The sequence below is a fragment of the Aquarana catesbeiana genome, linkage group LG07 (assembly GCF_042186555.1).
Source record: "Aquarana catesbeiana isolate 2022-GZ linkage group LG07, ASM4218655v1, whole genome shotgun sequence".
In the NCBI taxonomy this organism is placed as follows: domain Eukaryota; kingdom Metazoa; phylum Chordata; class Amphibia; order Anura; family Ranidae; genus Aquarana; species Aquarana catesbeiana.
In genome coordinates this window covers 164757567-164774042 of record NC_133330.1, presented here as the reverse complement: position 1 = coordinate 164774042, position 16476 = coordinate 164757567, and the positions used below count along the sequence as shown (strand labels likewise).

At 48.1% G+C, this 16476-nt stretch overlaps 1 protein-coding gene across 5 annotated transcripts in view; it reads right to left on the bottom strand.

Annotated features, from left to right (window-relative positions):
• Positions 1 to 16476, bottom strand: part of LOC141103337 (P-selectin-like) — a 402914-nt gene that overhangs the window by 197408 nt on the left and 189030 nt on the right. For 4 of the 5 annotated variants that reach the window (XM_073592835.1, XM_073592838.1, XM_073592836.1 and 1 more), the window contains one exon: positions 8847 to 9212. The exons of the other annotated variant lie outside the window; for it this stretch is intronic. In XM_073592835.1, coding sequence (XP_073448936.1) covers positions 8847 to 9212 — 366 coding nt within the window. The remainder of the gene's footprint in view (positions 1 to 8846; positions 9213 to 16476) is intronic. 5 annotated transcript variants of the gene reach the window in all.

The following is a 16476-nucleotide window of genomic DNA, read 5'->3' as shown; positions in this document are numbered from 1 at the left end:
TGATTTGTGATGAGAGGAGAGCTGGAGGAGGATTTGTAATGAGAGAAGAGCTGGAGGGGGATTTGTGATGAGAGGAGAGTGGGGGGGGTTGTGATGAGAAGGGAGCTGGGGGATTTGTGATGAGAGGAGAGCCGGGGACGGGGATTTTTGCTGAGAGGAGAGCTGGGGGGATATGTGATGAAGAGAGAGCTGTGGGGAATTTGTGATGAGAAAAGAGCTGGGGGGATTTGTGATGAGAGGAGAGCTGGGGAGGGGGATTTGTGATGAGAGGAGAGCTGGGGAGGGGGATTTGTGATGAGGGGAGAGCTGGGGAGGAGGGATTTGTGATGAGATGAGACCTGGGGGAGGGGGATTTGTGATGAGAAGAGAGCTGGGGGGATTTGTGATGAGAAGAGAGCTGGTGGAGATTTGTGATGAGAAGAGAGCTGGTGGAGATTTGTGATGAGAAGAGAGCTGGGAGGATTTGTGATGAGAAGAGAGATGGGTGGGGGGATTTTTGATGAGAGAAGATTTGGAGGGGAATTTGTGGTGAGAGGAGAGCTGAAGGGGGTTTTGTGATGAGAGAAGAGCTGGAGGGGGATTTGTGATGAGAAGAGAGCTGGGCCAGATTTGTGATGGGAGGAGCGCGGGGGGGGGGGGATTTGTGATGAGAGGAGGGATGGGGGGATTTGTGATGAGAGGAGAGCTGGAGGAGGATTTGTAATGAGAGAAGAGCTGGAGGGGGATTTATGATGAGAGGAGAGCTGGGGGGATTTGTGATGAGAGGGGAGCTTGGGCGGATGTATGATGAGAGAAGGGCTGGACGGGGATTTGTGATGAGAGGGGAGCTGGGGGAGGATTTGTAATGAGAGAAGAGCTGGAGGGGGATTTGTGATGAGAGGGGAGCTGGGGGAGGATTTGTAAGGAGAGAAGAGCTGGAGGGGATTTGTGATGAGAGGAGAGCTGGGGGGGGGGATTTGTGATGAGAGGAGATCTGGAGGAGGATTTGTAATGACAGAAGAGCTGGAGGGGGATTTGTGATGAGAGGAGAGCTGGAGGAGGATTTGTAATGAGAGAAGAGCTGGAGGGGGATGTGTGATGAGAGGAGAGCGGGGGGGGGTTGTGATGAGAGGGGAGCCGGGGAGGGGGGATTTGTGATGACAGGAGACCTGGGGAGGGGGATTTGTGATGAGAGGAGAGCTGGGGGGATTTGTGATGAGAAGAGAGCTGGGGGGATTTGTGATAAGAGGAGAGCTGGGGAGGGGGGATTTGTGATGAGAGGAGAGCTGGGAGGGGGGAGATTTGTGATGAGAAGAGAGCTGGGGGGGATTTGTGATGAGAAGAGAGCTGGGGGAGATTTGTGATGAGAGGAGAGCTGTGAGAGGATTTTGGGGATTCCCCTTTTGTAATACGCAGTTCTAATATTATTTGTGATGAGACGGGAGCTAGGGCGGATTTGTGATGAGAGGAGAGCTGGGGGGGATTTGTGATGAGAGGAGAGCTGGAGGAGGATTTGTAATGAGAGAAGCGCTGGAGGAGGATTTGTAATGAGAGAAGAGCTGGAGGGGGATTTGTGATGAGAGGAGAGCTGGAGGGGGATATGTGATGAGAGGAGAGCTGGGGGGAGGTTGTGATGAGAGGGGAGCTTGGGTGGATTTATGATGAGAGGAGAGCTGGGGGATTTGTGATGAGAGGAGAGCTGGAGGGGGATTTGTGATGAGAGGGGAGCTGGGGGAGCATTTGTAATGAGAGAAGAGCTTGGGGAGGATTTGTAATGAGAGAAGAGCTGGAGGGGAATTTGTGATGAGAGGAGAGCTGGGGGGGATTTGTGATGAGAGGAGAGCTGGAGGAGGATTTGAAATGAGAGAAGAGCTGGAGGGGGATTTGTGATGAGAGGAGAGCTGGGGGTGGGATTTGTGATGAGAGGAGAGCTGGAGGAGGATTTGTAATGAGAAAAGAGCTGGAGGGGGATTTGTGATGAGAGGAGAGTGGGGGGGTTGTGATGAGAGGGGAGCTGGGGCGGATATGTGATAAGAGGAGAGCCGGGGGAGGAGGATTTGTGATGAAAAGAAAGCTGGGAGGGATGTGTGATGAGAGGAGAGCTGGGGAGGGGGATTTGTGATGCGAGGAGAGCTGGGGAGGTGGGATTTGTGATGAGATGAGACCTGGGGAAGGGGGATTTGTGATGAGAAGAGAGCTGGGGGGATTTGTGATGAGAAGAGAGCTGGTGGGGATTTGTGATGAGAAGAGAGCTGGGGGGGATTTTTGATGAGAGGAGAGCTAGAGGGGGATTTGTGATGAGAGGAGAGCTGAAGGGGTTTTGTGATGAGAGGGGAGCTGGGGCAGATTTGTGATGAGAGGAGCGCTGGGGGGATTTGTGATGAGAGGAGGGATGGGGGGGATTTGTGATGAGAGGAGAGCTGGGGGGCATTTGTGATGAGAGGAGAGCTAGGGGGGATTTTTGATGAGAGAAGAGCTGGAGGGGGATTTGTGATGAGAGGAGAGCTGAAGGGGTTTTGTGATGAGAGGGGAGCTGGGGCAGATTTGTGATGAGAGGAGCGCTGGGGGGATTTGTGATGAGAGGAGGGATGGGGGCTATTTGTGATGAGAGGAGAGCTGGGGGGCATTTGTGATGAGAGGAGAGCTAGGGGGGATTTTTGATGAGAGAAGAGCTGGAGGGGGATTTTTAATGAGGGGAGAGCTGGAGGGATATTTGTGATGAGAGGGGAGCTGGAGGGATGTTTGTGATGAGAGGGGAGTTGGGGCAGATTTGTGACGAGAGGAGAGGTGGGGGGGATTTGCGATGAGAGGAGGGATGGGGGGGATTTGTGATGAGAGGTGTAATGGGGGGGATTTGTGATGAGAGGAGAGCTGGGGGGCATTTGTGATGAGAGGGGAGCTTGGGCGGATTTATGATGAGAGAAGAGCTGGAGGGGGATTTGTGATGAGAGGGGAGCTGGGGGAGGATTTGTAATGAGAGAAGAGCTGGAGGGGGATTTGTGATTAAAGGAGAGCTGTGGTTCGGGGGATTTGTGATGAGAGGAGAGCTGGGGGGAGGGGGATTTGTGATGAGAGGAGAGCTGGGGGGATTTGTGATGAGAAGAGAGCTGTGGGGGGGATTTGTAATGAAAAGAGAGCTGGGGGGATTTGTAATGAGAGGAGAGCTGGGGGGGGGTTTGTGATGAGAGAAGAGCTGGGGAGGGGGATTTGTGATGAGAAGAGAGCGGGGGAGGGATTTGTAATGACAGAAGAGCTGGAGGGGGATTTGTGATGAGAGGAGAGCTGGGGGGGATTTGTGATGAGAGGAGAGCGGAGGATTTGTGATGAGTGGAGAGCTGGGGGGGGGGATTTGTGATGAGAAGAGAGCTGGGGCGGATTTGTGATGAGAGGAGAGCTGGGGGGGATTGTGATGGTAGGAGAGCTGGAGGAGGATTTGTAATGAGAGAAGAGCTGGAGGAGGATTTGTAATGAGAGTAGAGCTGGAGGGGGATTTGTGATGAGAGGAGAGTGGGGGGTTGTGATGAGAGGGGAGCTGGGGCGGATTTGTGATGAGAGGAGAGCCGGGGAGGGGGATTTGTGATGCGAGGAGAGCTGGGGAGGTGGGATTTTTGATGAGATGAGACCTGGGGGAGGGGGATTTGTGATGAGAAGAGAGCTAGGGAGATTTGTGATGAGTAGAGAGCTGGTGGGGATTTGTGATGAGAGGAGAGTGGGGGGGGGGGTTGTGATGAGAGGGGAGCTGGGGCGGATTAGTGATGAGAGGAGAGCTGGAGGATGATTTGTAATGAGAGAAGAGCTGGAGGAGGATTTGTAATGATAGAACAGCTGGAGGGGGATTTGTGATGAGAGGAGAGCAGGGGGGGTTGTGATGAGAGGGGAGCGTGGGTGGATTTATGATGAGAAAAGAGCTGGGGGATTTGTGATGAGAGGAGAGCTGGAGGGGGATTTGTGATGAGAGGAGAGCTGGAGGAGGATTTGTGATGAGAGGGGAGCTGGGGAGGATTTGTAATGAGAGAAGAGCTGGAAGGGAATTTGTGATGAGAGGAGAGCTGGGGGGGATTTGTGATGAGAGGAGAGCTGGGGGTGGGATTTGTGATGAAAGGAGAGCTGAAGGGGGTTTTGTAATGAGAGAAGAGCTGGAGGGGGATTTGTGATGAGAGGAGAGTGGGGGGGGGGGTTGTGATGAGAGGGGAGCTGGGGCAGATTTGTGATGAGAGGAGAGTTAGGGGAGGGGGATTTGTGATGAGAAGAGAGCTGGGGGGATTTGTGATGAGAGGGGAGCTGGGGCGGATTTGTGATGAGAGGAGAGTCAGGGGAGGGGGATTTGTGATGAGAAGAGAGCTGGGGGGGATTTGTGATGAGAGGAGAGCTGGGGAGCGGGATTTGTGATGAGAGGAGAGCTGGGGAGGAGGGATTTGTGATCAGATGAGACCTGGGGGAGGGGGATTTGTGATGAGAAGAGAGCTGTGGAGATTTGTGATGAGAAGAGAGCTGGTGGGGATTTGTGATGAGAGGAGAGCTAGAGGGGAATTTGTGATGAGAGGAGAGCTGGGGGGGATTTTTGATGAGAGAAGAGCTGGAGGGGGATTTGTGATGAGAGGAGAGCTGAAGGGGGTTTTGTGATGAGAGAAGAGCTGGAGGGGGATTTGTGATGAGAGGAGAGCTGGGGCAGATTTGTGATGAGAGGAGCGCTGGGGGGGATTTGTGATGAGAGGAGAGCTGGAGGGGGATTTTTAATGAGGGGAGAGCTGGAGGGATATTTGTGATGAGAGGGGAGCTGGGGGGATGTTTGTGATGAGAGGGGAGCTGGGGCGGATTTGTGACAAGAGGAGAGCTGGGGGGGGGGGATTTGTGATGAGAGGAGAGCTGGAGGGGGATTTATGATGAGAGGGGAGCTTGGGTTGATTTATGATGAGAGGAGAGCTTCGGGATTTGTGATGAGAGGAGAGCTGGAGGGGGATTTGTGATGAGAGGAGAGCTGGGGGGGATTTGTGATGAGAGGGGAGCTTGGGTGGATTTATGATGAGAGGAGAGCTGGGGGATTTGTGATGAGAGGAGTGCTGGGGAAGGATTTGTAATGAGAGAAGACCTGAAGGGGGATTTGTGATGAGAGGAGAGCTGGGGGTGATTTGTGATGAGAGGAGAGCTGGAGGAGGATTTGTAAAGAGAGAAGAGCTAGAGGGGGATTTGTGATGAGAGGAGAGCTGGGGGGTTTGTGATGAGAGGAGAGCTGGGGGGTTTGTGATGAGAGGGGAGCTGGGGGATTTGTGATGAGAGGAGAGCCGGGGACGGGGATTTTTGCTGAGAGGAGAGCTGGGGGGATATGTGATGAAGAGAGAGCTGTGGGGAATTTGTGATGAGAAAAGAGCTGGGGGGGATTTGTGATGAGAGGAGAGCTGGGGAGGGGGATTTGTTATGAGAGGAGAGCTGGGGAGGGGGATTTGTGATGAGGGGAGAGCTGGGGAGGAGGGATTTGTGATGAGATGAGACCTGGGAGAGGGGAATTTGTGATGAGAAGAGAGCTGGGAGGATTTGTGATGAGAAGAGAGCTGGTGGAGATTTGTGATGAGAAGAGAGCTGGGGGGATTTGTGATGAGAAGAAAGCTGGGTGGGGGGATTTTTGATGAGAGAAGATTTGGAGGGGAATTTGTGATGAGTGGAGAGCTGGAGGGGGTTTTGTGATGAGAGAAGAGCTGGAGGGGGATTTGTGATGAGAAGAGAGCTGGGCCAGACTTGTGATGGGAGGAGCGCGGGGGGGGGGGGGGATTTGTGATGAGAGGAGGGATGGGGGGATTTGTGATGAGAAGAGAGCTGGGGGGGATTTGTGATGAGAGGAGAGCTGGAGGAGGATTTGTAATGAGAGAAGAGCTGGAGGGGGATTTATGATGAGAGGAGTGCTGGGGGGATCTGTGATGAGAGGAGAGCTGGGGGGATTTGTGATGAGAGGGGAGCTTGGGCGGATTTGTGATGAGAGAAGGGCTGGAGGGGGATTTGTGATGAGAGGGGAGCTGGGGGAGGATTTGTAATGAGAGAAGAGCTGGAGGGGGATTTGTGATGAGAGGGGAGCTGGGGGAGGATTTGTAATGAGAGAAGAGCTGGAGGGGATTTGTGATGAGAGGAGAGCTGGGGGGGGATTTGTGATGAGAGGAGATCTGGAGGAGGATTTGTAATGACAGAAGAGCTGAAGGGGGATTTGTGATGAGAGGAGAGCTGGGGGGATTTGTGATGAGAGGAGAGCTGGAGGAGGATTTGTAATGAGAGAAGAGCTGGAGGGGGATGTGTGATGAGAGGAGAGCAGGGGGGGGGGGTTGTGATGAGAGGGGAGCTGGGGAGGGGGGATTTGTGATGAGAGGAGAGCTGGGGGATTTGTGATGAGAAGAGAGCTGGGGGGGATTTGTGATGAGAGGAGAGCTGGGAGGAGGGGGATTTGTGATGAGAAGAGAGCTGGGGGGATTTGTGATGAGAAGAGAGCTGGGGGAGATTTGTGATGAGAGGAGAGCTGTGAGAGGATTTTGGGGATTCCCCTTTTGTGATACGCAGTTCTAATATTATTTGTGATGAGACGGGAGCTAGGGCGGATTTGTGATGAGAGGAGAGCTGGGGGGGATTTGTGATGAGAGGAGAGCTGGAGGAGGATTTGTAATGAGAGAAGAGCTGGAGGAGGATTTGTAATGAGAGAAGAGCTGGAGGAGGATTTGTAATGAGAGGAGAGCTGGAGGGGGATTTGTGATGAGAGGAGAGCTGGGGGGGTTGTGATGAGAGGGGAGCGTGGGTGGATTTATGATGAGAGGAGAGCTGGGGGATTTGTGATGAGAGGAGAGCTGGAGGGGGATTTGTGATGAGAGGGGAGCTGGGGGAGGATTTGTAATGAGAGAAGAGCTGGGGGAGGATTTGTAATGAGAGAAGAGCTGGAGGGGAATTTGTGATGAGAGGAGAGCTGGGGGGGATTTGTGATGAGAGGAGAGCTGGAGGAGGATTTGAAATGAGAGAAGAGCTGGAGGGGGATTTGTGATGAGAGGAGAGCTGGGGGTGGGATTTGTGATGAGAGGAGAGCTGGAGGAGGATTTGTAATGAGAAAAGAGCTGGAGGGGGATTTGTGATGAGAGGAGAGTGGGGGGGTTGTGATGAGAGGGGAGCTGGGGTGGATTTGTGATAAGAGGAGAGCCGGGGGAGGAGGATTTGTGATGAGAAGAAAGCTGGGGGGGATGTGTGATGAGAGGAGAGCTGGGGAGGGGGATTTGTGATGCAAGGAGAGCTGGGGAGGTGGGATTTGTGATGAGATGAGACCTGGGGAAGGGGGATTTGTGATGAGAAGAGAGCTGGGGGAATTTGTGATGAGAAGAGAGCTGGTGGGGATTTGTGATGAGAAGAGAGCTGGGGGGGATTTGTGATGAGAGGAGAGCTAGAGGGGGATTTGTGATGAGAGGAGAGCTAGAGGGGGATTTGTGATGAGAGGAGAGCTGAAGGGGTTTTGTGATGAGAGGGGAGCTGGGGCAGATTTGTGATGAGAGGAGCGCTGGGGGGATTTGTGATGAGAGGAGGGATGGGGGGGATTTGTGATGAGAGGAGAGCTGGGGGGCATTTGTGATGAGAGGAGAGCTAGGGGGGATTTTTGATGAGAGAAGAGCTGGAGGGATATTTGTGATGAGAGGGGAGCTGGAGGGATGTTTGTGATGAGAGGGGAGTTGGGGCAGATTTGTGACGGGAAGAGAGGTGGGGGGGATTTGTGATGAGAGGAGAGCTGGGGGGCATTTGTGATGAGAGGGGAGCTTGGGCGGATTTATGATGAGAGAAGAGCTGGAGGGGGATTTGTGATGAGAGGGGAGCTGGGGGAGGATTTGTAATGAGAGAAGAGCTGGAGGGGGATTTGTGATTAAAGGAGAGCTGTGGGTCGGGGGATTTGTGATGAGAGGAGAGCTGGAGGAGGATTTGTAATGAGAGAAGAGCTGGAGGGGGATTTGTGATGAGAGGAGAGCTGGAGGAGGATTTGTGATGAGAGGAGAGCTGGAGGGGGGGGGGATTTGTGATGGGAGGAGAGCTGGAGGAGAAATTGTAGTGAGAGGAGAGCTGGGGGGGATTTGTAATGAGAGAAGAGCTGGAGGGGGGATTTATGATGAGAGGAGAGCGGGGGGGTTGTGATGAGAGGGGAGCTGGGGAGGATTTGTGATGAGAGGAGAGCTGGGGGGAGGAGGATTTGTGATGAGAGGAGAGCTGGGGGGATTTGTGATGAGAAGAGAGCTGTGGGGGGGATTTGTAATGAAAAGAGAGCTGGGGGGATTTGTGATGAGAGGAGAGCTGGGGGGAGTTTGTGATGAGAGGAGAGCTGGGGGGGGAGGATTTGTGATGAGAAGAGAGCTGGGGGGGGGGATTTGTGATGAGAAGAGAGCTGGGGGGGGGGATTTGTGATGAAAGGAGAGCTGTGAGAGGATTTTGGGGATTCATCTTATGTGATACGCAGTTCTAAGCCTTAACTCATTAAAAATTTTTTGCGCCGCTGTAATTCTCTCCCCTAAGGAAGGTGTGGCTGGGGGTGGGGTTTGGGTGTGGTTGGGGTAGAGAGTTGGACAGAGAGTGTGAGTTCCTGCACCTTTTCTCTGAGAAAAAAAGCCCCTGACTGTGTGTATATATATATATATATATATATATATATACATACCGTATATTATATATAGTTACCCTATGGAAATTTTCTACTTCTTCAACATATTTGAACAGGCAAATATTAGATATTTGTTTAACAATTTCCCATCCACCCATTGCATATAAACAGAACATTGCAGCACTAGAAAAGTGATTTAAAAAATACAATAAAAAACATGATAATGCATACTGTATGCTTTAGAGAACAGCAATAAAACAGATATTACCTTGGTAACATAGTGGCATTTTTAGTCTATCACATGGGTCGTTGTTCCACATTCCACTATGATTAGGTCTGTTTATATACAGTTCTACACATAATTCATTTGTCCTTTTGGATGGCTCATTTGGTGCCCAGGTTTTTACATCTTCTGGTACAGTTTTATTGTTTTCTACCCACATCCAAGTGTGATCATATTTTTTAATTCCAATCCAGTAATAGGGATTTTTTCCAGGCATCGTTTCAGTTAGATGTTTATTTTCAATTTTGTTTCGAATGAAAACCATGTTAGTAAAATGAATTTCACACCATTCACGAGCTTTTTCCCATGTCATTGACAAGTTGCCATGATGGTAAGTCCATGCAGACACTTCTATAGAAAAGTCAGATAAAAAAGACAAAATAACAACATTGCATATTAAATTATTTAAAATGTCCATGCTTAACTATAATGTTTGCATATATTGAACTATACAATGTGATTGGTATTGTGATAGATGGTAAAGGAAAATTTAATCTGTACTCTATATAGGAGTGTCCACACTGGGCATTCCTTCCTCAGTGCACTCACTCCCACCTTCCCTTCCCTGGCACTGCCCTGTCAGACTGTGGGTCAGTCCCTCCCTTCTTTTTTTTTGTGAAAATTCTCTTTATTGATTTTAAATAAAGGTTTACAGTACAGCAAAATGAACAGTAAGGTCTGCTAAACCACAGGTAAAGATTATTAGGCCAATAATATTGTGCAGGGGGTAGTGCCACATCCAATATTAAACAAGAACAAGAAAAAATCCCCTATGTGGTGGACTTTTAAGGCACTATATTGTTTCAAAAGATTTTGGTGAGATGTGTTTATAGTTTTAAAAACATTTATTTAGAAAATATATAAACAAAAGCAATATTCATGTATAAAAGCGAGGAATGTTTGAACATATCTATGAATGTATACACTGCTATACATATAACAAAATATACAATACAATACAGTTTATAGTCTCTCGCGCAAGAGTATAAACTGTAAACTATAAACTGTGTTGTATATTTTGTTATATGTATAGCAGTGTATAAATTCATAGATATGTTCAAACATTCCTCGCTTTTATACATGAATATTGCATTTGTTTATATATTTTCTAAATAAATGTTTTTGAAACTATCAACACATCTCACCAAAATCTTTTGAAACAATATAGTGCCTTAAAAGTCCACCACATAGGGGATTTTTTCTTGTTCTTGCTAAACCACAGGTAAGCAGTCCCAAAATAAATGGAACAAAAAAGAGAAAAGGACATAAAAGGTCAACAGTGCAATATACCAGACGATGCCTATGCCATATGCAGCCGCAACCCAGGACAATACATTCTTAATAGGAGCATAAAAACCTCTCCACACACAAAAGGCATTATACTGATCCATGAGATAAGTAACCCACATCCTAGTCGGGCTTGTATGTTATACTATTTGAATTGCGAGAAGACCCAACAACATAGCCAACCAGGGCCCATAAAGTTACAAACATAAACCCACAAAGAAAAAGGAAACAGTACTGATTTACACTGAAACTAATCTGTGACAGTCAGGGGGGAAGCTACCCACCTCCCCAAACCTTATTAAATTTAAGCAGTGCCCCTCTGTTCAAGTATGTGGCCTTATAAAGGGGTAAGGTTCTGTTCACCAAGGCCTTCCAATATGCTACAGATGAGGGAGTATGAAAAAGAGGGGGGGGGGTTGGGACTTTAAATGAGGTGCGCATGATGCAGCCCAATCACACTCACAGAGGTGCAAACATATGTATGTTTATTAAGGACCAATGATCAACATGGCATAAAAACGCATTGCAAACATTAGACATAAAATAATCGCATATAGACAATAAATCTATGTATATACAACCATAGGACATGGGTAGGTACAATTATGCATTTTAATCCCCCAAGCAAGATAAAAGTCATGTGAAGTAAACAATATCTGAAAATTGGTCAATGTGTGTTTGATGCATCAAAGGTAGGCCTGACGCTGCGTTTCATGGACTTCAATCCACTCTTCAGGAGCCGGATGCATCTAAATTCTATAAAAAATGTATGAAAAACAATATAGTTTCATGGGTCTAACAAAATCAGCAGAAAAGGGGGAAATTGGGCATAATGGGCCATGCCAAAAAGGTTTATTCAAACAAGGAAACTGCGCTTAGGACAGGTCTGTGGGGTCAGAAGCCAAAGGTTGCTGCCTCCCTCACACAAAGTTCCTAAAAGGATACTTTGCAAAGCATAACAAATTATAGAGAATGGGTATGACGGCGCTACCTCTAAGTTTTAAACAGGGACAGCCTAAAGTTAAGCGACTCAATGAACGTGGTTTATGGAATATTGCACACGTAGAGAGAAGTTTTCCCCTTATATTAAGGATGTCACTTCAGCAGATGAATATGTGCAGCTGGATTTATGCTGCTGGTATATGACAAACACTCAGGTGTCGCACAGAAAATGATGTGGTCTTACAGCATCTAGTAGTGAGGCCAGAGGCTGTGTTACCTATAGTGCATTTATTAAACCATATATCATGTGCTAAATTCCTGTGTTGGATCCGTAGCCATATCAAGCATTAGAAAACACCCGGAAGTAGTGTATTGCAAATATAAATACCATACAACACATGCAAGTTAAATCTCCATAATCAAAGACCATAAGTAAGGCCTGAGGCTTGCATATATATACACAACTGCAAATAGTAACGTAACTAGAAATAATAACACAAAAATCACACACATTTTTGTGTTATTATTTGTAGTTTTCTAGTTACGTTACTATTTGCAGTTGTGTATATATATGCAAGCCTCAGGCCTTACTTATGGTCTTTGATTAAGGAGATTTAACTTGCATGTGTTGTATGGTATTTATATTTGCAATACACTACTTCCGGGTGTTTTCTAATGCTTGATATGGCTACGGATCCAACACAGGAATTTAGCACATGATATATGGTTTAATAAATACACTATAGGTAACACAGCCTCTGGCCTCACTACTAGATGCTGTAAGACCACATCATTTTCTGTGCGACACCTGAGTGTTTGTCATATACCTGCAGCATAAATCCAGCTGCACATATTCATCTGCTGAAGTGACATCCTTAATATAAGGGGAAAACTTATCTCTATGTGTGCAATATTCCATAAACCACGTTCATTGAGTCGCTTAACTTTAGGCTGTCCCTGTTTAAAACTTAGAGGTAGCGCCGTCATACCCATTCTCTATAATTTGTCATGCCAAAAAGGTTACTCACATGATAGCCAAAACTGAGGCCGTGCGACAAAACAAAAGCCAGGAGTGAGCCATGGATCTTGCTTGGGGGATTAAAATGCATAATTGTACCTACCCATGTCCTACGGTTGTATATACATAGATTTATTGTCTATATGCGACTAATTTAAGGCTAATGTTTGCAATGTGTTTTTATGCCATGTTGATCATTGGTCCTTAATAAACATACCGTATTTATCGGCGTATAACACGCACTTTTTTCCCCTTAAAATCAGGGGAAAATCGTGGGTGCGTGTTATACGCCGATCCCTGCTAATTGTGATCTATCGGTGGCGATCGCCGCGGACATTCACATAGCGTGTAGTTTTAAATATGGCGCCGCGGAGTTCAGAGGGACTCGGCAGAGCTGAACGAGCGCCGCCGAAATCACAGAGACTGGGCGGAGCCGAGATACACATAGTCGAGTGTTCTCGGCTCTTTCTGGCGCCGCTCACAGTCACGCCCAGTCCCGTCATTGGACCTGTGTTATGTCCATCATAGGGCGGGACTGGGCAGGACTGTGAGCGGCGCCGGAAAGAGCCGAGTACACTCGACTATGTGTATCTCGGCGGCGTTCATTCAGCTCTGCCGAGTCCCTCCGAACCCCGCGGCGCCATATTTAAAACTACATGCTATGTGTATGTCGGCGGCGATCTGTCCAAGCATGGACACTGGGGGCAAGGCTGCACTGACCACTGGGGCAAGGCTGCACTGACAAGGCTGCACTGACAAGGCTGCACTGGGGCAAAGCTGCACTGACATGGCTGCACTGACAAGGCTGCACTGGGGCAAAGCTGCACTGACAAGACTGCACTGGGGCAAAGCTGCACTGACATGGCTGTACTGACAAGGCTGCACTGGGGCAAAGCTGCACTGACAAGACTGCACTGGGGCAAAGCTGCACTGACAAGACTGCACTGGGGCAAAGCTGCACTGACAAGGCTGCAATGGACACTGGGGCAAGGCTGCACTGACACTGAAAAGGCTGCAGATGGACACTGATAAGGCTGCATTGATGGGCATTTTAATGTAAGTTTTTTTTCCTTAAACTTCCCTCCTAAAAGTTTTTTTTCCTTAAAATTCTCTCCTAAACTTGGGGTGCGTGTTATACGCCGGCGCGTGTTATACGCCGATAAATACGGTACATATGTTTGCACCTCTGTGAGTGTGATTGGGCTGCATCATGCGCACCTCATTTAAAGTCCCAACCTCCCCCCCTCTTTTTCATGATATTAAGGATTGGGGCGCAAACTTTCCCTTGTGTCCCAATTAAAGTCCTAAGTTCGATTTTCCCCCCATTGCTTGCATTGATTAGGGATGGAGGTGCTCATGATTGTAGCCCATCGCTCTCTTATGGCGGATTCCTACCGGGTCCGGCCGTAATTCAGCATGCTTTATATGGAACGTTCACTGCACTGACAGTTCACATACTTTGATCTTTTACAACTTTATATATATTTTTTACTCTCTGTGGCCAGACTGGGTCTGTGTGACTCATTGTCGGTGGGTGGGCAGATGTCCTGTTTCCCGGGAGTTGCGATGCATGCTGGTGTCCGCCCTCCTACCTCCCCTCCACAGGGTTGGGGGTGGGTGGCTGGGCGGATCTTTCCACCGAGCATCGGCACCACGCCCCCGTCACTGTGCATGTGACTTCCTTGGTTGGGCGTCGCACACACAGACGTCCGGTATATCAGCTGGGCTGACATGTGGTGAGCTTCTCTGGCGTTTGCCGAGGTTTTGCTCCACTGTGTCGTGCCTGCGTGATGCTGAGGGGGAGCTGGCGTTCCATGCTGGGGCTGCATCTCACTCCCTGCTTCATGGTATTCAGAGATGGTGCTGATACAACCTATGCACACCCTGATCTTCTCCTATCTATGTGGCTTCAAACATCACATGCATTTTTCAAGGTAATCTTCCGGGTGCTTTTTTTAATCACCTTGGTGATATCTGCAGCTTATACCATCTCGTTTTTTGTTACTTGTATCATCATAGATACATCTTATATATTTCCTATATTATAGAAGTCCCCTCCACTGCGGGGTGTTGGTGTGTGCGGTCCGGTGTTCCTCGTTGAGGTCCCCCTCTCAGCTCCTGGACCAGGCTCCATGGCTCACCCCTGGCTTTGTTTTGTCGCACGGTCTCTGTTTTGGCTATCATGTGAGTAACCTTTTTGGCATGGCCCATTATGCCCAATTTCCCCCTTTTCTGCTGATTTTGTTAGACCCATGAAACTATATTGCTTTTCATACATTTTTTATAGAATTTAGATGCATCCGGCTCCTGAAGAGTGGATTGAAGTCCATGAAGCGCAGCGTCGGGCCTACCTTTGATGCATCAAACACACATTGACCAATTATCAGATGTTGTTTACTTCACATGACTTTTATCTTGCTTGGGGGATTAGGATGCATAATTGTACCTACCCATGTCCTATGGTTGTATATACATAGATTTATTGTCTATATGGGATTATTTTATATCTAATGTTTGCAGTGCTTTTTATGCCATGTTGATCATTGGTCCTTAATAAACATACATATGTTTGCACCTCTGTGAGTGTGATTGGGCTGCATCATGCGCACCTCATTTAAAGTCCCAACCTCCCCCCCTCTTTTTCATGATATTAAGGATGGGGGCGCAAACTTTCCCTTGCGTCCCAATTAAAGTCCTAAGTTCGCTTTTCCCCCCATTGCTTGCAGATGAGGGAGTAGGTTTCCTTAGTAAGCTTCCTGGCATAGAAAAATAACAGGGTAAGTAGAGTCTGTATAGCTCTAGTATGGGCCAGATCATCTACCGAGCTAAGGAGACAATGCCTGATAGAGGGATTTAACAGGATGGCGGTCACCTTCTGCAAAACATCTTTCCAATACAGCTGGATGAGAGGACATTCCCAGAAGATATGCATAAAATTTGCCCCCCCCTCTGCAGAACAATGCAAGCATGGAGAGGTAGCTGAGCCAAAGATCCTATCTATCTTTGCCAGGGTCATATAGATACAGTGCAAAAATTTTTAGTGAATTAATTGGTCACGGGCTGAGATTAGTCTGGTAAAAGGTGCGTCCCAGACATCCTCCCAATCTTACGTGTCCAGATCTGGGACCACTAGCACTCACTTAGACTTACACACACTCATGAGCCTGTCAGTTTCAGGGAACAAAAACTTATAAATGTTCGATAAGGGCTTGCAAATCTCATCATCCCACAGAAGGGTTTCCAAGGCTGACACAGAGAAGGAGGCTCTAGCAATGCCAAACTGCGCCTGGAATGCATGCCTTAGTTATATATTGCGGAAAAAGTGCTTTTTTGGTAGCTGGTATGAGGACTTCAGTTCACCAAAAGATTTCAACTGCCCATTGGAGGTAATATCAGTAAGCTTTTTAACCCCATATCGTGTCCAAAGGACTGGATCTTCAAATCCAAACAATATGAGGCAGATTAGGGTTCCTCCACAAGGGAGCATGAAGCGAGTGGAGAAAAGGACCTCCAAACTCCTCTCCATGGACTACCACCCAAGCTCTCAAAACCAATCTCATAGAGGTAGTTAAAACGTAAAGAGATTTTGACCCTCTATGAACCACCTGTGCCAAGGCTTCGTACGATCCCACCAATGCCGCCTCTAGAGCAACTGCAGCATCGTCATACAGGCCAGTGAGCCACCTATTGACCATTACCAGTTGCCCTGCCAAAAAATATTTGTAGAAAAGCTAAGCTCCCCTCCTAAGCTCCCTTCCTTCCAAGGCTGTTGCAGGACCCCCGGCCGAAGCCGGGGCACCCCACCTTGCCAAAGAAACTTTGAAATCAAGATTTGTAGGGATTTGAAAATAACCTTAGGTATCCACACAGGAGTGTTCCTCAGCGTGTACAGCATTAGGGGTAAAAGCTTTATTTTGATTAGATTCACTTTTCCTATCATCAAGAAAGAAAGATTTTGCCAAGCACCCATCTTTTAAAAAAAAATTTATTATATAGGAGTTGCATTCAGCCGGATAAAATCCGATACCGAATTAGGGATGGTAAGTCCCAAATACCCACTGAAGAGGTGTAGACAGGGTGGAGAAGTGGCAGACATCTTTACCCAAGGGAAGGACTGTGGACTTGTGCCAGTTCACATGTAAACCTGAGAAGGTGGTAACATGATCTAGAATGGACAGAGCCTGGGGCAAAGAGGTAGCAGGGTCATCTAAAAATAGCACCACATCACTGGCATAAAGAGACACTTTCTTTACTGAATTACAAACTTAAGGAGGAGGCGTGTAAAGCCACAGCAATTGGCTCCATCATAAGGGCGAAAAGCCCAGTTAATAAGGGGCAGCCTTGTCTTGTTCCATGACCAACCAAAAA